At 39.8% G+C, this 26,041-nt stretch overlaps 1 protein-coding gene across 4 annotated transcripts in view; it reads right to left on the bottom strand.

The window, feature by feature from the left end:
* DCLK1 (doublecortin like kinase 1) overlaps positions 1–26,041 on the bottom strand; it is a 361,089-nt gene that overhangs the window by 14,888 nt on the left and 320,160 nt on the right. For 3 of the 4 annotated variants that reach the window (XM_087436195.1, XM_087436196.1, XM_087436197.1), the window contains exons 12-16: positions 24,836–24,969; positions 23,022–23,099; positions 22,548–22,644; positions 19,882–19,962; positions 9,461–9,574 (exon numbers count right to left, since the gene is read on the bottom strand). In XM_087436195.1, the coding sequence (XP_087292321.1) occupies positions 9,461–9,574; positions 19,882–19,962; positions 22,548–22,644; positions 23,022–23,099; positions 24,836–24,969 (504 nt within the window). Of the gene's footprint in view, positions 1–4,290; positions 4,365–9,460; positions 9,575–19,881; positions 19,963–22,547; positions 22,645–23,021; positions 23,100–24,835; positions 24,970–26,041 lie in introns of all 4 variants that reach the window. The other variant, XM_087436199.1, reaches the window with a different exon arrangement.

Genomic DNA, 26,041 nt, shown 5'->3' with positions numbered 1-26,041 from the left:
GTCTGACATGTATTTGAGAATTGTCTCACTTCAGTATATCAATATTCACGCTCTTTCTTAATAGAATAACAGTGTGTCAATACTCATGATTAAGTTCTTTGTGATGTATTCTTTCTATACATTTACACCTAATAAAATCTATATCATATCAGGGAAGACCACTGGGGAACATTTAGAGTCAAAGTATTGCAGGAATGTATAGGTAGAAAAGAGTGTAAATTTTTTTTTAAATCTAAAAAGGGAAAGAGATTCTGAAGCAAGGTCAAAATAAATATGCTACTACAAAATTTTTGATCAATACCGAATCCTCAAGAATCTCAGGAAAATGTAAAATATCTCACTTCAATTTAGGCCGAATCAGTAGGTCATGGAATGCCAAGGCAATTTCTCGTTTCTAGTAACAAGTACGTTAAATTTTAAAAAGGCAAATATATATTGTTGGGATCCTCTCTTAAGAGGCCTCTGAAAGTCAAATGAAATAGAATAAAATCTCCAACAGTGAGCAACCTGTTTGACTTGGTAAAATAACACAGCTGTCTCACTATTCCTGTGTTTCTCATCATGACCATTTGTGGAACTTTAACATAAGGTATTGCCCATCTTTTGAGCCTCTTGGCCTAATAACTCACTTTTTAGCATCAAGGGATAGCTACAAGACCAAATCGCATACTTTCACAATACTTTTCTCTGTAATCACAGTTTGGCTGGTTTTGAAGTTTAAATCCATGCCTTTTCTACATTCTAAACTTTCCGTTACAGAGGGTGTCTCAGGACCGGGTCGGGTAGGGTGGTTAATCCCTTGCTAGGACAGAGGCATTTGCCCTTCCTTCCTGCAGTGCTCTGACACTCATCAGGGAGCGCTTTCTTAATCACCAGAGCAAAGCCAAGGCCACTTTCCATAAAGCAACTTGCAATGCACTGCAACTTGCTGTGTGCACTTGGCTGTTGGCTGAGGCTCTCCACGGACTCCCTCTCACACCACGCAGGGGGTCCTCTCTGGCTTTCACAGGAACCGTTCTTTCAAACCTGTGCTGAGCAGGATGCATTTAACTGACCCCATTCCCTTTAACAACTGAGCATGACAGCATTTAATAGCTTTGCAAAGACTGCGGGCGGCTGCCATTGCTCTGCCTCATTACTCACTGTTTCAGGACGGTTCTCGAATCCAATATGCACATTTTAGTCATGTCATGCCTGGGAACTCAACCACCCTTTTGTCCTAGCTCACCTCTGCCTTTTATCTTATTTAGCATTTTTAGCTTACGTCTTGTTTTGATATTTCTTTTCTTTAATTGGGTTAGCCCGTTCTGGCTGCTGCCTTGTTCTGCGTGCAGAAGATGCAGGAATTCTCCATGTGTTGTTGGCCATAGCACCTGCCACAGAGACAACTTCACTTGAGAAAGGCATAAATGGGTGTGACCACATCCCTTCTGGATAAGGACACGTTTCCAGGAGGGGAAAATGTAATGAGATGTAAATGTTTTCCAGTGGCTTGCAGCAGGGCCACAAGGGAGCGGAATGGCCCCGGGCGGTGCGTTCCTGGGAGGCTGTCCCCCCAGACTCTGAGCGACAGGAGCAAGGTCTCCTGGAAAAATGGGCCAAGCAGGATGCTGCTCCCCTGGCTACGGCTTGGAAGCAGCTCTCTGTTAAGAGGCAGGAGAATGAAGGAGAAAAAGAGGAAAATGGACCCCCACCATTTCTCTACCATCACCAAAAAGCCTATTAAGAAGGACATGCCAATTCTGGGCACCCCGAAGAGACGTTTTTTCCAGCCTATGCGCTGATGTGAGCTGCTTTACAAAAAGCCAGTGCGACTCCCAAGTGTTCTTAGAGTAGTGAAAACAGCCGTGAGGACTTGTAAACACAACATTTGGGAGCGGGGATGTTCGCATGTAATGGTTATTTATGCTAGGAAGTTGGCCGCCACCGTGGTTAGACAAATGCCCCCACTTCCATGGAGATAAAATGCAAGCATTTGCAATCAGCGAGAAGAGTGTGTTCGTCCAGGGCTAAATGGCATTATAAAACTTCCTAATTAAGCATATATGCCGATGAGTTTTTAGCATCATTTCTCTAATTTAGCTTTACATACTGGGTGCGCTGTTTAGTACAGCATTAACTATAAACGTTGTTACTGCCCCCAGCTGGAAAACAGAGCAGTTTATGTGTGGAAGAGAAAAGAGATTATCTCCCATCTGCTCCTGCCCATTATTCAGGGATGTGTCATTGTGTCTGCTGATGGGAACCATCACTAGGATTTTAGTCAAATGGCCTTTTTATCCTTGGCTACGTTTATTAATTATTGTGTTTACTTGGTTTTTTGCTCCCACTCTTAATCCTACAAATTTAGTAATATATTTTCTAGAATATTTTTTGAAATTATTAATTTATATGTGTAATTTTTGTTATATAAATATGCACAACTGTAATTAGACATATTTGATGCCTATTTTTAATTGTATATTAACTTTACTCATATATGTTTGGTTAATATGCCTGAGGTTAGGAGGCATACAATTAAGAGAGGATGGAGCATGGTGTGATTCAATTTATATAAAGGACAAAACCAGGCAAAGCTAATTAATGCGGATAGACTCCCGGTCAGTGTTTACCCTTGGGGCTACGTGACCCTCCTGGAAGGGCTCTGGCGAGGATGGGGAGTTGTGGGGGTGGGGTGCTCGAAATGTTCTGTGCTTGATCTGGGTGCTGCTTACAGGGGTGTGTTCAGTTTGTGAAAATTTGTTGAGTTGTGTACTCATGACATATGCACTCTTCTGAATGTATATTATCTTTCAGGAAAAAGTAAAAGATGGATGGATCATCTTCCACATAAAAAGTCAAAAAGAAGAGTCTGCCCAAAGGCAAATCATGACTGATTCACACCCCCCCAGCCCCCGCCAAAAACGGTTAAAAATAAAACAAAGTTCTTTCTACATCTATAAAACTATTTTACTTAGGTAAATACAAAGGCCACTGTGCATCTCCTGCATGCATATCCGTCTCGAAGATACAAATAGCTTTCAATGTAAAACTGACTTTAAAATATTTTATTGAAGTTTGGGTATTTTCTTGCTTTAAACAGACTAAGAAATTATCGTGACTTTAGTATATTTGGATAGTTTGTCAAAGTGTGCCCTTTTCTGATTCCCTAAGTCCTTTGTTTCGAGTGTCTAATTATTAGAAAAATTTAGAAGTAATAATTGGGGGTTAAAATTATATATTATATATATATATTTTTTCTTTTTCTACAACTTAGTAGTCTAATCCATGAAACAACATCAGGCAGCCACTGTATTTCTGCAGATAGGCTAAGTGATTCAGGGGAAACAAATGTCCAATCCAGCAGAATTTTTCTTAGCAAATGCTAAACGTGGGGCTTTACCTGGAGATCATTTCAGAATGGAGAAGAAAACTAAGATGGAGGAGAAAAGTTCCCTAGGACTTCTCAGAGTTCATTTCTCAAATCATCAGAAACCATCCTGCCTGTGGATAACTTAAGAGACACAAACAATGGCCCTTGAAGGAAATGCCAGGGCAGTTGACTGGAATAGAAAACGATTGGATAGCATTCTTAACCCAGTCAAAAAGAAATCGATACCTCCCATAGTCCCTTTCTCTTGAGCAGATAAGCCAGCTAAGTAATCTGACAGTTACAAAATACTGAAAAATAAATTCATGCAATAGCTAGTACATAAAGGGATTTCCAGGGGGAGAGAGGTAACAATAAAACAGAAACAAACAAAACAAAGAGGTGGAGAATTTGAAAACACAAGCTTACCAACACACACAATGCATTCTATAGCTCACTGTAGTTGGAGGAGCTTCTACTACTAACGTGTAAATGCATTGTCTCATCCATCTAATAAGGTCAAGGTTGGGCTTGATGACTTTAAAATGACAGTATATACTTCTATAGAACATATACTAAGGTACGGTTGTTCTTTCATTTGTTAAGGGACAGAAGAGCACTAGAAATCATTGTTTTCATTAGCAACATCAAGAAAATGCTTTGGCATTAACACTAAATATACTGTCCTTTTAACTGTAAGGAAAATTGATACTGAGCATGTGCAATGGAAAGAAAGCTGGCAAATGTCAGTGTGAATAATGGGTGAAAAAAAGGAATGAGGGGGTGTGGCATCTCAATCAAGATTAAAATGAAACTGATAAAGCAGCATATGGACTGGATAACAAATCAAAAGCATGTTTATCCACTGAAGGAACTGGTTAATGGAGACTGCCAGCACGTTGCCATGGAAACACTGACTGTTGAGCTGTACCATCTCATACCTTATCCAATACATTCCTGGTTGTTGGTAGTAGTCCAAAGACCCTGATCTCTTGATGGTAAACCCGTGGTCCAGCTGAGCAGAGAGAAATGGGGGCAACTCAGTGGATCGACATTGTGCTAAAGAATTAAGACTCCAGACCAAGCTGTTCTTCATTGACTATATATGTATATGTAGTTACGCTGCCTCTTCTGCAGGGTGACTAGCTAACATCCTAAATCTGCACCTTGAAAATAAAAAGGCAAGAAAAGACACTACTCCCTCATGAATATCTTGAAGGCCAATTTGTTAGAAAAAATCTAATTTGTCAAACAAGTTTTTTGAATGCACATTTAATAACGTCCTCTCAGTTTCAAAAGATACAAACACCTCTTCATAAGCTACAGAATGGAAAATGCTTTACAATTAAATAAAGTACTGAAATCAGCTTTAGCCACCTAAGAGAAAGCAGATTGGACCCCCAGAAAAATCTTATCCCATCAGGCTTAAATTTGAGGGCTTCATAAATGCAAAATAAAGGATGAAAAGAATCATCAAAAGAATCAAGTTTTGAACTCCCATAAATCACAGCAATTTGGATTTCTTTCCTTAAGAGTTAATCTTCAAAAACAGAGCTCCTCTTAAAGGTGAATCAATTACATTTCCAAACTAAAAAGATGTAGTATAAAATAGTAAATTTTCTCTATGAAAATACAGAAAATAAAATGAAAAACAGTTTTCACTTTGTATTAAAAATGCATATGTACAGTAAAATGCTTACGATTAACAAAAGGTACAATAAATAGGAGACAGGGTAAGTTCTCAAAGTTGTTCATCCTGGAATAAGATGTTAACATTTGGCTACCTAGGAATAAAAGATTGAATCCCCAATTTTGAAAAACAATAATCATGCCGTATGCCCACTCCCCGTTCTGCCCAGGAGAGGTGGCAACTTGCACACCTTTCTTTATGGAGAGGCTCATGAGTGCTTTCAAGTGGGGTACGAGTGCCATGCTGATGAGAGCGTCTACTTCTAAATTCACAAAGGCATTTCAAAAACACGCCAGAGCACCAGGCGTTTAAACCAAAAACTGCTCGGAGGATTTGGTATTCTGATTATAAACTAGGCTATCCCAGTGTTCACTGAACAGCAATGTGAGACTCAACCTTTTAAAAAATGTACATTTCGTTTTATTTAGAAAAAATTGAAGTACACTTGCTGTTAGGAAAATGAAGGCCTGCACTTCTGTTTCTCAGCCTGCGAGGATGGCTACTTAGTAACTAGTTTTCTATTGCCATCTACAGGCGAAGTGTCCCCTAACACGGCATATGGAAATGCACTAGCTCGAAGGTCTCTCTCACTCTAGAACTAAGCTTCCCAGAATCACAATTATTTGCACGCTGATTAGTATGGATTTGTTCAATTAGACTGAAATGCTCTATTTGCATGAGCAAAATGCAAAAGAAGAACTTTAAAGCATTAGGAAAATTATCGGTTAAAATAATAAACAGCATTAAATGAGGAAAAATAAATTGGAACTGACATCTTAGTCATCGGTTCTTCATCAAGCTGAGCAAATCTAATAATGCCTCCCTCCCCTCCCTTAGCTCTCAAGACGTCCACCGTTAAAATGTCATCTCTAATTCCATTTTATGTCTATAAATTGCATTTTAATAACCTTTTGTTTTCCTTTCTCTGTTCTGTTCTGTTTTGTTTTGCTTTTTTTTAATCCCCCAACTACTGGGAAGGTGGTAGAGGGACAATAGAGTCTTTCTGAGAGGCAGAATGTTGCAGTTATAGGGACAGCAGTGGGTTTCCACCTAATCACGTTGCCTGACCTAAATGTCAGAACACCTTTTCCCCTTTTAGAAGAGCCGCATGATCCCTGTGAGCCTCCAGCTGGTAATTACTCTCCCAGCCAATTCAAGGACCTCTTGCAACCTTAATATAAAGTTATCATTTGTCCTTTCTTTGGTCTAATAATGTAGGGAGTGGGAAGCAGAGAAGAAAAAAATGACAATACGAACAAAAAAACACTAAGGTTCAGAACCGTGAGTGCATGTTAAACTCTGCTCGTGTCATAAATTACACCTGTGACTAGAGTCTGTTTGTTATGACAGTATGCTCTTTTTTCCTTTGTCACTCCGAGAAAGAAAAAGTGTCATGAATTCCTTTATAAGCATCGTTGATCTCCAGCAGGTAGTAAGGTTGCTAACCAAGGGAAGAGAAGTACCAGTTAAGGACTAATGATTTAATTGCTGATTTCCTGTAAAAACAAGCTGATTGACGCTACATTCTAAATAGTACTTTTTTTTTTATTTTAAAGGGTGTATATAATTTCCAAAAATCAGTCCTAGGACAAAGGTAGTTTAAAATAAAATACATTATTTGATAGCCTCTGAGGAGAGCATACATGCTCATGGGAAAAAATTCTGTCTCAATGAAATTTATGCTGAAATCAGTTTTTTCTATATCTATCAATTATAAGTCATTACAGTATTATATTAATTACAGGAATTTCTATCATGTGGGTGAATTAATAATTATAATGCATTATTAAATTATCAAACGGTCTTTATAGCATGCATCATTTACGAAGGCTATTCCTTCTACCTACCACTTACATTCTGCCTCACAGCAGAATATCATCCCCTTGCAGTTCTACTTTAGTTTGAGCTGGAATATTATTTAATGCCAGGGTTCCTTTTTCTTGTGCGAGTCCCCTGAGACTTCGTCTTTGCACTTTAAGAATGGGAACATTGTAATGGAATATAATGCTATTCTGAAAGTTAACAACAAAGGCAGCCAACCCTGGCCATTGTTTAATTCCCAGCCCCGCCCTTTGACTAGCGACCTTCCCCAGGTTCTTACGGAGGGTGTGGACATTTATGAGGGAAAAGCATTCTGGAGAAGGTGCATAAATGCATATATGATGGCAGGCCAATTTCTTCTGAAACAACCTCTGAAATTTACAGCGATATTCTCTTTCATGCTTGAAATATTGATGATAGTAGTCAACACGTGAATTGTGCTTTAGAATTGACAAAGCACTTTTTCAGATATTTCTCCAAAAAGTCAATTATTTTGAGTAGGATTTAAGTTGATAATTACTTTTTAAAACTTTATAGTAGATAAAGATTAAATAAGCATGCAACTAATGCATAACTCAGCATCACACAGCCCATTTTACAATTTATATTACCAGTTCGTATGGTTTCCATGGAAACATGTTAGTGATGAACTGAGAAACTGATATTAAATTGCACTCAAAATGGTCCAAACATAATATTTAGAAAAAAAATCAGTGGACCTTTGATCTTCAAATACTAACTGGAGTTTTTTGAGATCTACTTAGATGAGGTTGTAATAAACTCATGTAGATTAGGTTTCAGAATTTATCCAGGTCTGATTAAAGCAGGATTTCCCCTCAAATCTGTGTTGTCTGTCCAATGGAAAATTGCCCTGAAGTTCCTGTGCTTAGTCATTATAAGACTCCCAGAATACTGTGAACAAACCATTACTGAGCAACCAAGGCAAACTTAACCAAAGACTAATTAAAATAAAAGACCAGGGAAAATGAAAACAAAAACAAAATGACAAAAGTGGAAAAAGCACCCTTTCTAGCAGCTGTAAGCCCTCAGCAGGAGCAGAAAAGCAGTCCTTTTCATGGACAAGCGTGCTGGCAGTCCATTCCAAAAGAAAATTGTGGAATCAAATGTTTTGGAATAGACTTATATCTTGAATGATGAAAATAGAGTATAGAATGTCTGGTTTAGTTGAGAATGACCATGAGATTGTTACTTCCAAAAATTACTGACTGAATATTAGCTGATAACAAAGAACATTGACAATCCATGAAGACGTGAAGGACAATGTACTCCTACATTGAATTTCCTTAGAAAGAACTCAAGAGAGGGGGCAAGAAGAACAACTTGCAATTTTAAATCCTCAGCACCGAGGAGCATCTGAAAGAGTACGCGTATGCGTTCTATTTAGTACTGTCAGTGTAGTCATGAGCCAGTTACTCACACTCATGTAACTCACTGTTGAAAGGGTTCAATCAAAAAACATGAAATGCAAACAGTACAAGAGAGTGTATGCATGCATTGGTGCCACCTGCAAATTCTGGAAGCTCATATCAAATATTTAGTAACCCAGATCTGGGATTGGTTGTATTGAATATGTCACTTATTTATCTTTAGCTTTATCTGGAGCTCTAGCACAACCAAAAAAGAAAAAGAGAAAGAAAATAAAAACACCCATAGAAGTAGTTAAATATCCAGTATTGCTCATGAGCATGAAGGACTGTTTAGTAGCATAAATACTTTTTAAAATTCCACATCATAGCGTCTCAGTTCTTTGTTGAGAAAAAACCAGCTTAAGGGATTTCACATCGAATAAACTGTTAAAATGTACATACTTTGAAAAAAGAGGAAATTATTAAAAACTCAAGTAGTCGGGGACTTGAATATATTTACTCTAGAATATGACACCAGGAAGTATGAGGTTTCATTATTTCTCTGCCCAATTTAATCTTTGCCTAGAGCTGCTATCAAATTGCATGTAGTGTATGTCTGCATGTATAGAATAGAAAGAAAAAAAGTCCTTGGGCAGCCGCATCAATAAAATGGTGAATGTTAAAAGACTTGCAACTTTAGAAACAGAAATTTCTAAGCAGCAAGACATCGCAATTTCTTTGGGTGTTCACAGCAATTCGATTTCACTGAAAATCTTACTGTGTAAGCTTTCTGCTATGTTTTGGCTTTCATTTAGGTCTCATACAAAGATCTATAGTGTTCCAATCTCTCTCTGCAATGTCGCCTCTCTCAGCTTCTCTTCCCTCCCAGGTCCTGGCAAAAGGACACTATGAACTCTTTTTCTCAGATCCCAAAAGTTTGCATTGGCACAGAGTCCAGTGTGGGGGAGTTTTTCTGCTTTAAAAAATAAATCATGAAATTAATATATACTGCAAGACACCCTGGAGGTGTTGGATAATGATGTGACTCCCAGGGAAATGATCAGCAAAAACACATAACATATATAAGCCCAAACCTCCCCCGGTGCATTAAATGGTCAAGCTGTCTAAAGAAATGACCCATTCTGCTGTCTCTGGGTGGAATCTCCTGAGTGATGCCTGTCTCTTAGGTGGATTGCTTTTAAAAAGTTATAGGTGGATATTTCAGATGCTTACTGCTATGACAGAAACTCCAGCTGCTGTGCTATTCGGCTTGGGGCCTGTGTTGAAATGCTTCTTTATCTTTCCAGCTACTGACAGCTGATGTTCATTTTCTGGGAGGCCGTCATCCTGGGAAAAAAAAAAAAAAAAAGAAATGAGAAAAGAAGAAAAAGAAAAAAGTGAGATAAATGGAAAATGAGGCCAAGATCCTCTAGTAACAGGTAGTGATCTTAAAATTCATAAGATTTCAGAAATAAACCAACCAATATATCCTCATTAAACATTATTGTTGGAAGTACTGCTCCAAGGTCTCATTCATTTCCACATCTGCCCTAATATTAATCTTCTGTGTCATCTGACCCTCAGAGTTCTGTCCCTAACTAAAAATTTTTATTTCTGTTTTTGATTTCTAATAAAATTGATTTGAGCCATGGCTCTAGGGACATATGTTAAAGAGCAAGTTAATCTGGACAACCAAAAAAAAAAAAAATCAATGTAAACATCTTTTTGTTTTCTGACTCAAGAGTTTTATCCTCTTAGCCCATCATTCAGACCCAAAGCTGAGGAAACTGACAGATGTGGGCTCATGCAGGGGCCAGTAAATAAACTCAGGCTGCTTCCACAGCTACTCAATCGGCCATTCTATAATCCCAGACAACCTTCCAGGCAGAAAGTTCTTTAAGTCTTAAATCCTCCTTGCTGCCTTCAAATCACCCGTTGTTATGACATACTTCACACTGGAGCTCATTTTAACTAAGGCTTCTGCTCTCCGTCGGGGCTGTCTATGATGGAGGCTGGACAGATTGCTCTCCTTTGCTAAATTCTGTTACAATAACAATAAGCAGCATAAGTATGTGCCACCACTTACTAGTTCACAACGCTTGAAGACAGAGACTGTTTTGTCCACTTTAGGATCCCCAGGTCTTAGCATAATGCCTTGGCACATAGTAGATGTTAAATAAATATTTGTGGAATAAATCAATGAGTGGATAAAAAACTGTTACTATCTGTTAAAACCAAAATGCCTAGGACTTCAATGCCTTTTATCATTTTCCTTCTCTTCTTCCTCTCCGTCAATTTGCATGTAATTTCTTCACTTCACCCAGGGAAATAAATTTGCTGCTTCCCAAGGGTGACATGCTTGTTCTTCTGCATAAGCTGGTCTCTCCACATGGGATTTGCTCCTTCTTTCGGCATTCAGCTATTCATTTTTTCAGCCAATATTAACTGCTTGTCTACAGTAGACCAGGCACTTTAGCAGGTGGTGGGGAAATGATGGTGAGCAGAAGTAAGCGTGGGCTCTGCTCTCATGGACCCTGTGGTTCCTCTTTTCCTTCAAAACTTGGGTCCAAATCACCTGTCACAAGACATTCTCTCCCCAAATAAGCACAATCCATTCTAATGGTTCTTCTGTAAATTCCTAATGATTTTTCATTATATATTTACATTATTTATATATTTTTTGGTGTTAGTTGATTTTGTATATATATGACGTATATATATAAATGTATATATTTAAAATATATGTATCTCTGAACTCCTGCCCTTCTGTGCCACATTACATTATCTGTAATCTTTAATGGGTTCTGTGCCTGCACACAGTGGATACTCAATTTATGATATTCTTGGACTGATTTATTAATGGCTAGAAGACAGAACAATTATTACACTTATTAAGTCACATCTGAAAACAAATCTGGAGGAAGGAGGTTTTCCAATGATGCAGAGTGAATTCAAAATTAAAAAAAAACTTTTTTCTGTATTGTGGAAAGAGTCAGAAACAAAGTGAAGGTTAATTAGGGTAACAGTGGGATGACACTTGGGGAGGAAACAGCACAGGGATATATGAAGAACCTACTACGACCAGAGAGAGCTATGCGGGGGATGGCAGGGGTGGGGAGAGAAGAAACGACCTCTGCCCACCAGCACCTGCGGGCTAATTAGGAGACAAAGTAGACACATGCCAAGTCAAATAATAAAATAGGTCCACAAGATATGAAAGAGCTGTCACCAGGCAGCATAGCCTCATGGTTCTGCTGGAAACACTGAAGGAGTTCAGAGGAGAGAGGACATAGTCTCAGTTGTGAACAGTCAGTGCAGACTTCACGAGGAAGTAATCCTCAGATTATGGGATTCCACCCAGCAGTTAATGACGGGAAGCACGTTGACAGGTAGAGCAGGGCGGAGGTGATGTTTTGGTGTCAGATGTGTTCGAGTGGGAGGCCACAAGGTGTGTTTGCCAAATAATGAGTCAACTAGTTTACCTCTAGTTAAGAGTTTACGTGGGAGGCTAATGGCAGAGAAAGCTGAAAGAACAAGAAAAGACTGGCCACAAACGAGTACCAAAAAGATCCGGAGAGTAAAGCCTTAGTCTCAATTTTTAATAAGAGGGGGCTAAGTGTAGAAAGAGTGAAGGACCACCTGTACTCAGATGTTTTTATAGTGCAGTATCCAGTTCCTGACTCTACAAGTGAAAGAGAAATCGGATGATAATCACAAAGAATTCGGATTATGCAGTCCAGACTTTTAAACACAAGGGCCAATTCGATGGTGTATGCAAAACACTTTTTTATGGTGAATGAAACAATAGTCCTTGGAATCCCAGTTAGAATTTGGGGAGTATTTAAACATTTGACAAGGGATGAAATGTGCCTTTACTGAAAGTCTTACAAATATTAGCATCACATCTCTGGCATAATTTGGGGTTCTGCCTGAACGAAAGGGGACAGCCTGATCAGCGGTGCCCCGCTGGGCCTCACCTCTAAGATGATACACGTACTTCCTGTCATGTCTTAATCGAGCTCGAGGCTACCTCAGGCAGAGTGATGTGACCAACTTTAGATTATGAAATAGTTTGAAAAATATGATCAGGAAGCATGCCAAGGGAAGGTTTTTCGTTTTAGGACAAAAAAACCTTGAGCATATTTGCAGTTTCAGGATCAGAAAATGGTGGAAAGCGAGGGCCAGGGATGGAGGGGAAATGGAGCAGTTTGCTCTGGGTTTACCCCTTTCTTTGAGGCAAGATGAAGTAAGGGTGAGGCCTCTCTTGAGGTGGAGGGGAGCAAAGTTAAAAGAGAAAGGCAAGGAGGAAAAAGGTGACACAAGTGTCAACTGTTACATGGCCCTGGGCTAACGCTTGATATATACGATCTCCTTAATCCTCACATTATCCTCTGCAACATACACTAATCCCATTCTGAAGATGAGCAAACTGAGGCTCAGCAAGGTTAAATAATTTGCCCAAGCTCACACAGCTAGAAAGTAGAGTTGGGACTGAACTGGGTCTGAAACTCACTGGTCTTTCCACCACTCCGCATTGCATCATCAAGGGCATTTGTTAGCACAGCATCGACTATGAAAAGCACTCCAGAAGAGCTAAAAGGAAGGACTCATCGCCGCATCTTTTCCATGATGAAAGGAGCACAATGGTAAGGAGGAAGGAGGATTGAATTAGGGGCTGAAAAAAACCGAGACTATCTGGACAGGCCTTAATGGAGCCTGGGAGGCACTTAGATGGAGGTCAGTAAAAGGGATAGCGAGCACTTCAGGGGGCCCAGCTGAATGTAGTTAGAAACTTCTACGTCAAGGAGAGACTGGGCATCCACGAATTGGGGATGTGGCAACGTGGCCTATTAGGGCCTGGGCCCTTGAATCCTATGTGGAGCAGGCAGTGCTAGAAGGCCTGCCTGTCGCTGGGTGGAGTTAAGTTGCACTGGGCCAACAGTGTGGGCCTGGGATTGACAGGCTGTGTTTAACAGCCTGGGTGCAAATACAGAGAAAACAGACAGTAGGGATTCCATAAGAGCAGCCCCTACTTAATTTACTGATGGAGATTTATTCCTTGTCGCACAATCCCACCTACTTCTCACTTCCCCACGATCGCCATCTTTGCCAGAAGTTTCTCTTTGCCTGACTTTTGTTTTATTTTCCTGCCAGTTCTTGAGCTGAGTTTGCTTTCTCACCACCCTCAGCTTCGTTATCATTTCCCCTCCCTGTCCTGGTCCTAATCTCCTGTCAAGGCTCCTAGCAACTCTTTTAGATGTTGGGGCCTGGGGGTTCAGGCCTCCAGCTTTAAATTCTTGTGAAGGTCTGAGCTTCCCTTGGGTTATTAGTTCCCATTGAAGCAATGAAAGCAGTGAAACAACTCTCGCAAGTTGTCAGACATGCTTTTGACTTCACAAATCTTAAACCATTTCGGGATTTTTTTCCCAATGAAATAAGGTGTCTCAGCTAGAGAACGTAAAACACACACACATACACACACACACACAAACACCACAGCAACTAAAAAGTCTGCAGAGTTTCTATATCAATTTTGAAGGCTTTGAGCATAATTGGATTAAGAGACATAAACAGCTGGCTTTGCAGAGATGGAACCTGTACCTGAGGCATATGGATTGATGATGGAGATTTAGCTAACTTACTGTCTTGCATCAATAAAATAAATAGGGCCATTAAAAACATACATTTTTATATATACATCTTTATCACCATTATTCTGAATAGATTATGTGCCAAAAATGTGCTATGAATTTTCTAAACGCGACAAACCTGGCAGTATGTTACAAATAGTTATAGTATTATTACCATACGTTCTGGTATGTAGTTTCTGGGAGTAGTTTCTGAAGTTTGACACCGGCTGGTTGTGGTTTGAGGTTAGTGGTTTTTGATTTAGAAATTCCCATCCACCACTTGGCAGAGCATTGCAACTGACAAGAACAAAATTAGTTTGCAAAATGGAAAATGAACTCTCACAGCTGTCTGTAGGAGACCTAGCCTCCTGGTCTCCGTTCCTCTAGCGGATGTTGGGGAGGAGCTGGAGGGAGGGGTGTGGGAGCTCGGACATGAAGTCACTCGGTGGAGTGAGTTCCCCTTATTCCTCGGGGAAACCATTCCAGGGGTCATGCTTTAGAAAATCCTCCTCCTCTCATGGATTTTTGTTTTTGAGTCATGGATTTGGTTTTCAGTCTATTCATTGCCAGACTCTATTATTAACATCTATAAATTTATGAGAAGCATGGCAGTCTTGAGCTGTTTACCACCAGAATATTTCGATTTAGTTTTAAATAATCCCAAGTACATTAGAGGACTCTTCGATAGCAGTTCCATATCACATCCTGGCGTGCGGCCCCTTGACTCCTGTTAACCACCCCCAGCTGTACACACCCCAGGACTTTCGCCTCCCTTCAGCCTGGCCCTATGCACCCTTTATGTCTACAGTTCACACTGCACTTGGGGAGAAAATGTGAAGTAAATTAAGATCTACCTTGGAGAAAGATGATAAGATGCCCAAATGGAAACAAGATTCCATGCCATCATTTACAATTCATGAATACAGATAAGTGGTTTCATCTATTGTTGCAATATCATTGGGGTTCTCTTAATTTCTAACAAATTCTGCCAGCAAAATAAGATGCATGCTTATTTATTTTTGTGTGGGTAGGGCTGATTTTAATTAGCATGGAATATCTTGGTAGATTATCCAGGCTTTTGTTTTACTTCTTCCTCTTGTTCTTCGATTTTTTTAGTATCTTGGCTTAGTAGCATCTTTTCAAAAGAGTAGGCAGGTGAGATAAAGGAGGTAAAATAAAACTTAAAGGCCAGGAAGTAAGAGGAAGTCTTGAATCAGCTAAATAACTGTACTTGACTTACTTCAACCAGTCCTTTCCACTAGGGCCGAGTGCTCACTCTTGGTTTCACATTATAATCACCTGGGAGCTTTTAAAATTCCTGATGCCCAGATGCCAGTGCAGATCAGTCAGCATCTCTAGGAGCAAAACCCAGGCGTTGGACCTTGTGCTAGGGACTCCACTGAGTTTCATGCTAGAGACTTTTTGAGCCTCAGTTTCCTCACCAGTAAAATCAGGAAGATAACTGGAGGTAAAACACAGATTTGTAGAATTATAGCATTGAGATGGAGCTTCATCCTAGTATCAAGGGAACAATGTGGGATAAAGTAGGTCAACGCTTTTCAATAAAAATGCAATAATAGTAATATATTTGAAATATTACAATAGTGACAATTTAATCCTAATTACGAATAAGAATTTTTTTGGAAATGTCAATTAAGCTTATGAACTTATCACTAACCTACATTTTCTATCAACAAAGTGTCATTGAGGGGGAAAGTGACTCAACCTTCTCCCCAGTTCCTGAAATGATCAAGATTATTATATTATGCCTATTCCATTCTCTTACTACATGTGCCTAAATTATACGGTTCTCCACTAGATGAATAATAAGGTAATAAACTTAGCTAGGACAATTCCTTTTGGTATTTTGCAGCTATGTTGAAGGAAATAGGGGCTGGCCTAGTGGCATAGTGATTAAGTTCATGCACTCCCCTTCAGCAGCCTGGGGTTTGTGGGTTTGGATCCCGGGCACAGACCCATGCACCACTTGTCAAGCCACGCTGTTGCAGGCATCCCACATATAAAGTAGAGGAAGATGGGCACGGATGTTAGCCCAGGGCCAATCTTCCTCAGCAAAAAGAGGAGGATTGGCAACAGATGTTAGTTCAGGGCTAATCTTCCTCACCAAAAAAAAAAACAAAAGAAAAACAAAAAAAGGAAATAGCTGTGATATGGAGAATGCCCCAGAGCTGATAATGCACATATTATCTACATGGATCTTGGAGCACACAAACAAGATCTTTTTTTTTTTGGATGAGAGGGTTTTCCTCCTTAATCAAGCTTCTCATATGCCAACATGGATCACAATTTGCATTTCATCAGCACACAGCAAAGGAAGATAGAGTTGTTGCCTCTCTCAGTCTCAAATTCCCCAAATATTTATCAAGTAGCTACAGAGCACTAGTGTTTAAGATTGTCCTCTCAGGCCCTTCAAATATACAATCCTCTCTCCATCCTCATAACAACCTGAGAGGTTGGTTCTATTATCTCCATTTCACAGACAGAAAAGCAGGTTCAAAGGAGTAAAATGACCATCCCAAGATTACACAGGCAAGCGAGCTGGTGCTCCTTCTGGGAGTCTACATTCCTCTCTTAGACACCTGGCTGCACATTGATGCTGCTTTTGTGCATTGGCTTGCTAGAACCATCCACTGAGAGACCTTGATCATGACTCTTCTGATAACAGAGCAGAAGTCCAGGACACCAAGGAGCATGGTGGGATTCTCACCCAGAGTGTATGAAAAATAAATGTGAGCCTAAAGGAAACTCCTGGAGTAAGGTTAAAACGAGTGACTTTTGCTGACTAGATTTTTCCATTCTATTGCCCTCACGCACTACTCTCTGTTTCATACGAGACTGCCTCTTCAATTCCAAGTGCACCAGGTGAAAAGGTCATCGTATAAGCAATAGAGAAAATTAGGACAAATGAGAGCACAGGAAGAGCCTTCTGATGACTTCCTTAAGGCTCATACAATTATTACCTTTTCCTCCCTTAGGTAGCATCCTTTGTGGTGATCAGATTAATTTGATTGCCAAATGTGAAATGTCTCGTTAAATGGACTTCCTTTTAAATTCCTAATTTATTTATTTTGATTGCTTGGTTGTTCATTTGTTGCACTCAGAGACCTCAACAAATACTAAATGGTGATTGTGAAAGCTTATATACGTTTTTTTCATTTATTATTTTGTGACAAAAAATAATCAGTTTTCTAATGTAACTACTACATAAATATAATTTCAAAAGTTAAGCAATCACTTTATACATTTTTTGCTAAAATCAGTATTTTTTTCCCCTTAGAATCTAAGATCTGTTAGAATTACATAAAGGGTAGTTTTTAGTTTTAAATCTCCTAGATAATTCCTTAAATGTTATCCTTGCTTTTAGGAAATGTTTTTAGGGAATCTGGGAGGGAAAACTAAAATGATAGCAGAAGTCCAAGTTCCAGAGCGAGCTCTGGAACCTAATTATCAGCAAAGTGGGACCATGTGCAAAAATGTGTGCAAGGCAGATCGAGAAGGCAGAAAGTTACTACTGAGACAGCACACGCTGCCCTAGGAAAAGGAGCAACCTAGTTTTTCAAAGGTAACATCCCAAAGTCTTCTTAATGTTGTTTCTTTACCCCACTGGGTTGGGATATATTGATGTAGGGTCATTTGGTTTGGAATCAGGGTAAGGGATTATGCTGTTTCCAATAGCATTCCAGCCCCTCACATATATAGACAAATTGGCTCACATTCACAAAGTTATCTTATAGAAAATATCCATATCCTGCTGGAGCTGGCTCTCCTGGACATTGCCTTTCCAGCCTCCTCCAGGATGCAGCTCTGGCGTCTCCTCCTCCAGGAAGACTTCCATGGCACCCTCCCCACAGAGGCTGGCTGGGGTAGCCCTTCTCCCACTGATGTGTGACTGTCTGGTTGTATCAGATAGAGCTCCTGGAGGGTGGGCCTGGTAGGCAGTGGCCCTCTAATGAAAATGCATTTAAAAATCTAAAATGAATCCATGAATCTCTTTCCTCTATGGCTCTTTATGAGCCTTCAAAGGCCACACTTCAAATTTAGGTTTTCCAGTTTATTCTGCGTGGTCACCCTCTCGGTCTTTCCAGGGCTAACATGCAATTTGACAATTTGTGGGCTATGAGCTTTCAATTAGCACGTAGATGAGTCAAAACCAACTGTTGCCACCAAGAGAGCCTGCAGCTGGCTTGTGCCTCTTCCACTCTGCCCAGGTAAGGGAAAGGCGCCATGACGAAGGTGAGTTACTTTGCAAAGGTTGTATGAGCAATCATTATCATGATGACAATGTACACATTGCACTCTTCTGCAATATTCGCAGTGCTTTTGTATATAGAAAGGAGAGTAGATGTAGTATGGTGCATAGGCCTTTAAAGCACCTGGGCCTGGAGTGAAGATACATGGCTGCAAATTCTGGCTCAATCACATACTTGGCCACTTCAGGCAAGTCACCCACCACAGCCTTAGTCCCCTCATCTGTAAAATGGGTACAATAATACCCATCCTGCCTATCTTCTAGGCTTGTTATTTGGCTTACATGAGATGCTTCCTAACCTTTCCCACTTCATAGTAAAGGATAATTTTTGTTTAGCACCCTGGGGTAAATGCAAAGGTTGTTGAGGCTGGAAGTGACTACTCCTGGACTCTGGCTGCCCTGCTCGACTACCCTGGGGGCTGAGGGAGTTAATATCTTTGCACATTTGTACACCAGGTGGGAAGCTCTGCTATAAGAAAATATTTAAAACAAACCTTAGCCGCATATCTATAAATGCTCACATTCACATATATTCTCCTGTCATAGGTATATAACCTCCCAGTGGGGTGTGAGGAATCAGGTTCAGATGTGTAAAGTGCCGGAACCTAGGCCCATGGCCATCACATGGCAGAACACGAACAAGATCAAGCTCCCGTCACCTCCCTTGTAGTCTGTCTCAACACTGTGATTTCAATCATACCTGATCCTCAATAATGAGTTAGTTTGGAAAAACCACTTGACTAACCACCAAGGTGATAATTCAGAGAAGCGGAACATTTTGTGGTCTTCAACTTACAGCCAGATTATTCAAAGCAGTATGGAGGCTGGCAAAACATGTCAAAGAGCTAACAATTTTATGCTTGTCCACGTCTATGTCCCTGTCCATATCTATATCCACATCGATACGTGTCTTCTATTCTGGCAGTAGGAACCATTAAACCTAGTTATGGAGCTTCCACACCTGTCAACAGGGGTTACAATAGTACCTAGGTTATACAGTTGCCAGGAAGAACATAACCAGTCAATACATGTGAGGTGCTTAATAGTCCTGGGCAGACTCTATAACTTAAGCACTCTATAAGTATTAATTACTATTATTGTTAATCAAAATAAATCTTATCTATCAGTTGTAGAGAAATATAGGGTTAAAAAATAATGACTTGGGAGAATTCTTTCATAGCTAAAGAAATATCACTAGAACCTTGTACTCAAATAGCAGCAGCAGCAGCATCTGGAAGCTTTTAGAAATTCAGAGCCTCAGACCTACTACATTAGAATCTGCATTTTAATGAGATCCCCAGGTCACTCGCAAGCACATGCAAGTTTGAGAAGTGCTGCATTGGAATACTCCAAGGCTTATGCAGAGACCTTTGGGTCACTTATATTTTTGGTAGAAATGATGCAAAAAAGTACTGACTCAAAAAATCTGCCCTGTATTGACGATCATTCAGCTCTGGTCTGGACCACAGAACACAGTCTGTGGAGTGGGGGGTCGCGACCATGTGCACCTCCCCAGTAGAAGGCAGTTCCATCTGAATAAAATGAAATGCTTTGTGCAAAGGACCATGAGAATGCACATGAGCACTGAGACACAGAGGCCCTCATGGAACAAGTCTGAGACCCCGTCCTGGCACATTTGAGGGGGAGGAACAAACACAAACAACACTTTAAAAAGGAGGCCACATCATTAGGAGATCCGCAATTTTAAAAAGGAATATTAGGAGTAAATAGAGGGAAGGGAGAAAGTCACTCACGTTAACCCAGGGATGCTCAAGGACCTGCACGGCTGAAAATCGCTGATCGACATCGACCAACAGCATCATGGTAATGAGCTCCTGTGAAAAGGAACATTCCATTCCATTTGTCTAACTTGTAAGGTAAAAATCAGAGCATTTTCAAATGCAGAAGTTGTCTTTTAGTTTGGAAAAGCATTTGTAAAAGCTGTAAATCTTTAACATATCAACTCAACTTACCCATAGCTACCTAACACCTTTAAAAGTTAAAGGAAAGGTAAATATTTGGAATTATAAACATACAGCTTGTAGTTAAGAGAAAAAATAAAATGAAATTAACATTAAAATTAATTTCATAAAAAAATGCTTTTAGGGGCTGGCCTAGTGGGTCAGCGGTTAAGTGTGCGCACTCCACTTCAGCTGCCCAGGGTTCACAGGTTTGGATCCCCGGCACGCACCGATGCACCGCTTGTCAAGCCATGCTGTGGCGGCGTCCCACATAAAGTAGAGGAAGATGGGCACGGATGTTAGCTCAGGGCCAATCTTCCTCAGCAAAAAAAAAAAAAAAAAAGAGGAGGATTGGCATCAGATGTTAGCTCAGGCCTGATCTTCCTCACCAAAATAAAAATGTTTTTAGTAGAAAAGAAATAAATTACACAAGTTAAAGAATTAATATTCCTTTCTTTGTCTAGGATTTTGCACTTTAATGACAGGTTTCTAAATTACTTTCATATAGAAATCACATTTTAAAAACACTTTAAATTTTCACTTTGGCAGCCGAAAGGAAAAACAGAATTTTTCCTCCTAACTGCAAGATGGCGTATTTAGGTTTGAAAGAAAAGAATGAGGGAAAACATAGAGAATTGCCAACAGCTAGCTGGTAAAACAGAAACTATCCTTTAGTAGCCAAAGACCTGTTAAAATTGCTTCAAAAATTTCAAGATCAATCAATACAAATAAACTACAACTATTAAGAGGTAAATGATTTAAGGTAATTTCATTAATTAAGAAATTAATGAAACTTCCCCATGAGATCGAATTTATTTGGACCAGAAAGCACAGCTTGGGTTTTAATAATGAGTTTCTCATACATCTATCTACTTTGGATTAGCAATTCCCACGTAACAAGATGGTTACATACGTGGTACCCAGTTCCTTACATTCACAGGCTCTGAGTACCACTCTGTGATGGGGATAATTTACTTCCACTGATGTAGAGATTCCACCTTCACTTTCTGACTTGGGCCAGGACTTAATAAAGCAACCATTGTGTGTGATGCCCTTTACCAAGTGCCATGGTGGTACAGCAGATGGTCCCTTCTGTCAGTGTCTTCAAGCCCTCATGTTATGGGGTGACGGCATTGAGAGTTGGGCAGGTTCCTGAAGAGCCTGCTTACAAGTGACAACACCTCCACCTCCACCTCTGCAGCTGTGTCATCCCATCTCCTTTTACCTTTGTACCTTTCCTTTGACACTTCTCTCAATATCCCACATTTTCCTAGGTCCAGAGGTAGATTCCTGGACAGTTAAAGAAAATGAGACTTGGGCCCAATATACATCATTTTCTATGGAAAGTGGCCAGGCCTAAGGAGTCAGGTTTTAAGTTGAACTCATACTCAGGACAAGCAAAAGGAAAGGCTGAATAATCAAAAGATAATTATTTTTCAATATCAGTTTTTCAAAACTTCAAGACAATGCTTGGAGACATAAGTTTAAGAGATCGATTTAAAAGTTTTACCTTTTATCTCAGGGTCTATAACGTCTCAAGTGTAAGATTTTTATAGTTTTCTTAGAGGTTGATCTTTAGTTTAATGGGGAAAAAAAACCACACGCCTTGTTCCCCTCTGCCTCTAAATTGTAGCTGGCTTTCAAGGTCCATGTTAAATCATAGCTTCCCCATGTCTTTCTTGGTCATTTCAACCCATGTTGAGCTTTCTCCACTTTAACTGATTTACTAATTGTTTAATTCACACATTCATTTAATTATTCATTCATTCAATATACATTGAGCACCAGTTATTATTCAGGCAGTGATGATACAACAGTGAACAAAATAGATAAAAATCCTTGTCTTGATGGAATTTACATTCTAGTGAGGAGAGTTAGAAAATAAATGACATAAATAAGATGTATAAGATGTATCTACCTATCTATATCTATCTAGATAGGTAGACAGATAAAGATAGGTAGTTAGATGGTATACCAGATGGACGTAAGAGTGTAAGTGTTATGGAGAAAAATAAAGCAAAGGAAGATAAGGTGAGTGTGACCAGGTGGGGTTTAAGAGCCTCCATTGTAAAACAGGGTGGTCTGGGAAAGCTTAATTGAAAAGATGATATTAAGTCAATAGTGGTGAAACAACAAGAGGTGAAACAATAAGCTATGCAGAAATCCGCGGTGGGCTCAAGCCTGCGTGGGTAGGGCATAGCAAGAGGCTGCAGCAATGTAACTGGAGTGACAACACAGAGACACGTAGCCGGGGAAGCAAAGGTACATGATAAGTTGGGATGGCTCTGAACAGATAACTTGATGACTCTGAACTCTTGGAAAAGCTAGTCGTTACAACTAAAACGTGTACGGAAATCATATTTATGATATCATTAGTGTCTTTGTGCACAGTGATTCAGAATCAGTAATTCCATTAAGACACACAGGCTATAAGGAAGAGGAAGGCACTGGAAACCTACCTTTGCAGAATCAGAAACATTATCCCAGTACGGAGAAGGAAAGTCCACTTGTCCCATCAAAATCTGATCAAAAAGCACCTCCTGGTCATCACCACTTCTGTTCAGATGAACGACAACAACAAGGAAAAAACAGCACTCAAATGTCAACTCACGGTATGTCGCCTCCTCCTTACGCACTGGAGCCTTCCTTCCCCCGTACGTGTGCAAAATGTGTGTTTTTAAGCAATTCAAAATGTCAATACGGAACTGTTTTAGTAAATTAAGAAAGAATGAGTTTTTAAAGTACATGAGGAAGATTTACGGAAGGCATGTAAATTAGCATGCACAACATGGAAGAAATAACAGGCATTGCAAGTAAAGTTCTGATTATGTTCTTGTCCTGCTGCAGGCTCCTTTGTGCAAGAAGGCCGAATGGACCATTCAGAGAATAGAGAAATGCTTTGTTGGTGCTGAATAAAAGATTGCTGCCCATACCCACGGAACGGAGGGAAACCACACAGCAGGATGTAAGTGATCACACCAGCTGCCCAGATGTCCACCTTGAGGCCATATCTGGAAAAGTAAGTGACATTAGAGTTAGCAAAGTCAGGCCAGGACAAATGATGGGGCATGGCAAAACAGATGACTCCTATTCTAAACCAAAACCCAAACCAAACCAAACAAAAAAACCAACAACAAACACTAAACTAAAACCCCTTGACTAAACAGAATTCAAGGAAAGAATAATAAAAAAAGAGGCCATCTAAGGCACACGAATAAAAATCAAAGTAATGCATGCCTAGGCTCGTATCCAAATATCTGTAAGTGAAGGGCTTCAGCAAAAAGGTTTATTAGAGTCATATCAATTTTAAGATAGGGATGGACCCTTGAGATTTATCTAACTTCCTAATTTTAGAAATAATAATTACATACAGGACATTTCCAATTTATAAAGCACTGACATACATTATCTTATTTTGTTTTTTCAATAACTTGTAAGTTGTAGAGGATAAGTACTATTGCCTATTTTATAGAAGAGAAAACCGAGGTTCAGAGAGAGAAGTAATTTTGCTCAAGATCACACCATTAGTGGCAGAGCTGGATTCCAACCAAGGTCTTCAAGAGCCCAAACAAATCCTCTTTCTACCCCACACCACTCCTTCCCAGCAGGCCGTCAGAGTACTCACAACAGAAAATGTAGCATTGTCTGAGGCAGCACCCTCTGCGGGGGGTCAGGCACCGCTATAGATGTGAGCTCCCAACTCACTCAAATTTGATGAATAAAAAAGTCCTCGTTACCTCACATCTCACCTTAGGGATTTCCCTACTGGGATTCCCTTCTCACTTGTTCTGCATTTTTGCCTTTCTGGTACAAGCAGAAAAGCTATCTCCAACTGGTCACAGTGGAAGATACAACCCAGACCATTAGGTGTGAGTTGGTGCTACTCATGGGAGATAAAAATAGGGCTGTCTCCCTTTTCTGCCTCACTCATCCCCAATCCTGTTTAAGGACAGTGCTTCAGAACCCTGCCTATGATCCTTGGCAAGAAGTGGGCTCTTTACTGAAAGAGCCTTATATTCACATCTGAGTACAAATGCTGACTCTGCTACTGTCTAGTCATGAGCATATATGATGCTTCAATCATCAGAGCCTGAGTTTATTCATGTACAAAACGAGAATCATATCATCTACTGGAAGAGTAAGAATTAAGTAAAGGAGCTTAGGGCCTGGCATATAGTGGGGTCCTTAGTAAGTACGAAGCCACCTTGCCTTCTCCCCCATTCTAGAGACTTTCATTCACCTGATACTGTTGCCCACAGAAACCAGACAATTCCCAGTGGCCCTCCGATGCCTAAGGCTGTTTGCACTCCACAGATAATCAATGGACCACCAAGAGGACCAAAATGGGACAGGGACTGGAGAATAAGGACAGCTGAGAGAAATAACCACAGGAGACAGTAATCACCGCACCCAGCAGTGTCTGTTTCTTTTATCTCCAAAAGCTAGTTAATTACCATTGCTATATGTTTCTCTGTTAGTCTGAACATTTTTTACTCTGGAGTTAATAACTGCTGTTCTACCTTTAACAAAGGCCAAATGGAAGCCTTAAACAAGATTGCAGTAATTGGCAACTTGATTGGGAAAACAGAGAAAACGGCTCCCACTTTAAAGCTAAAAAAAAGAGTGAAAGAAATCCGATAGCTAATTCTGTTTGGGTGGGACAGAACAGTGCTATTTCTCCTACTCTTGAAGCAGACTAGTTCTTGTGCAAGCACAGCACTTCAATAAACACACGAGAAGCATTTACCCAGTCTCTGCAATGATTTCCGGAGCCACATATGTTGGGGTGCCACAGACTGTGTACAGGGGGCCATCAACAATGGTGGCCAGCCCAAAGTCGCCCAGCTTCAGTGATTTGCTACCATCTTGATGTTCGTACACCTAAAGTAAAAGTAAAAAGTGAAATCGCCTTAAAACCAAGAGCTCAAAAGCTCTTTCCTGAAGAAATGAGGGACACTGTGTTTTAAATTTAATGTATTTATCATAAAGTAAAAAAAAAAAATCAGGCAATTATGCAAGGATATACACACAAGAATATCTTTCTTTAGGTTACTGCAGAATTGGAAACGTGGACAACCAACCAACGGAAATTCATTACATTTTTTTCATTCATAAATTGTGCATTCATTCATACAGTGGGATGCTATAAGACCATTAAAATGGTGATGTGGGTTTATATTTATTGAAATGAATTATGTTTGGGAAGTGAGGACAGCAGTTTTCAAACTGGTTTGCATAAAATGTCTATTAAAGAAAAAATATATACGAAGAAAAATGTCTGAAAGAACAGTGTTGGTGTGTCTGTCCCTGGGTGGTAAGATTATGGGAGAGATTTTTTCCTTTTGCTTATCTGTATTTGATGTTTTCTACAATTAAAATTTATTTGCATAACAATAAAATATAGACAGTCTCTTGTGCAGTATCTCCAATTTATAAAAATAATTACCTCTTCAAATACATAAAAGCTTTAAACATGCAGTTCTTTAGTAATTGAACCAAAAAGTCTACAAGTATATTAAAATACTTTATTTTCAGTGCCCCATATTGCCAACAAGATCTATTTACATATTTTTATTAATAATTGAAAGGGATATTAACATTGCATTTCACCTGTGGCAATTTGGAAAGATTTATCAGGTGCAGAGTCAGCATTCTGGCCAGGTTTCCTTATTAAGGCAGTAAAAGTCTCCAGTCTTTCACCCAACAAATCAAGAAAAGGACACATGTGACCATCGGCAAGTATTTATACCGCTTTAATTCTAGCTCATGATCAAACCAAATGGATCTGCTCTAAAAAGTATCCCAAACAACTTCTATTATTTCAAAGAAAAGATCGAAGGGCATTCAGAGTTCTAATTCAGTGCCCTCCATTGGAATAAAATAAAATAAAGAAAAGAAAAACCACAGTAAAAGGCCAGTATTCCCAGCAAAGGCAGTCGCCAGGAGATGCCTC

The sequence above is a fragment of the Ceratotherium simum genome, chromosome 10 (assembly GCF_057802395.1).
Source record: "Ceratotherium simum simum isolate JZ-2026a chromosome 10, ASM5780239v1, whole genome shotgun sequence".
Taxonomy (NCBI): Eukaryota; Metazoa; Chordata; class Mammalia; order Perissodactyla; family Rhinocerotidae; genus Ceratotherium; species Ceratotherium simum.
The sequence above is the reverse complement of the archived record's forward strand: the minus strand, read 5'-3'. Positions and strand labels throughout refer to the sequence as shown.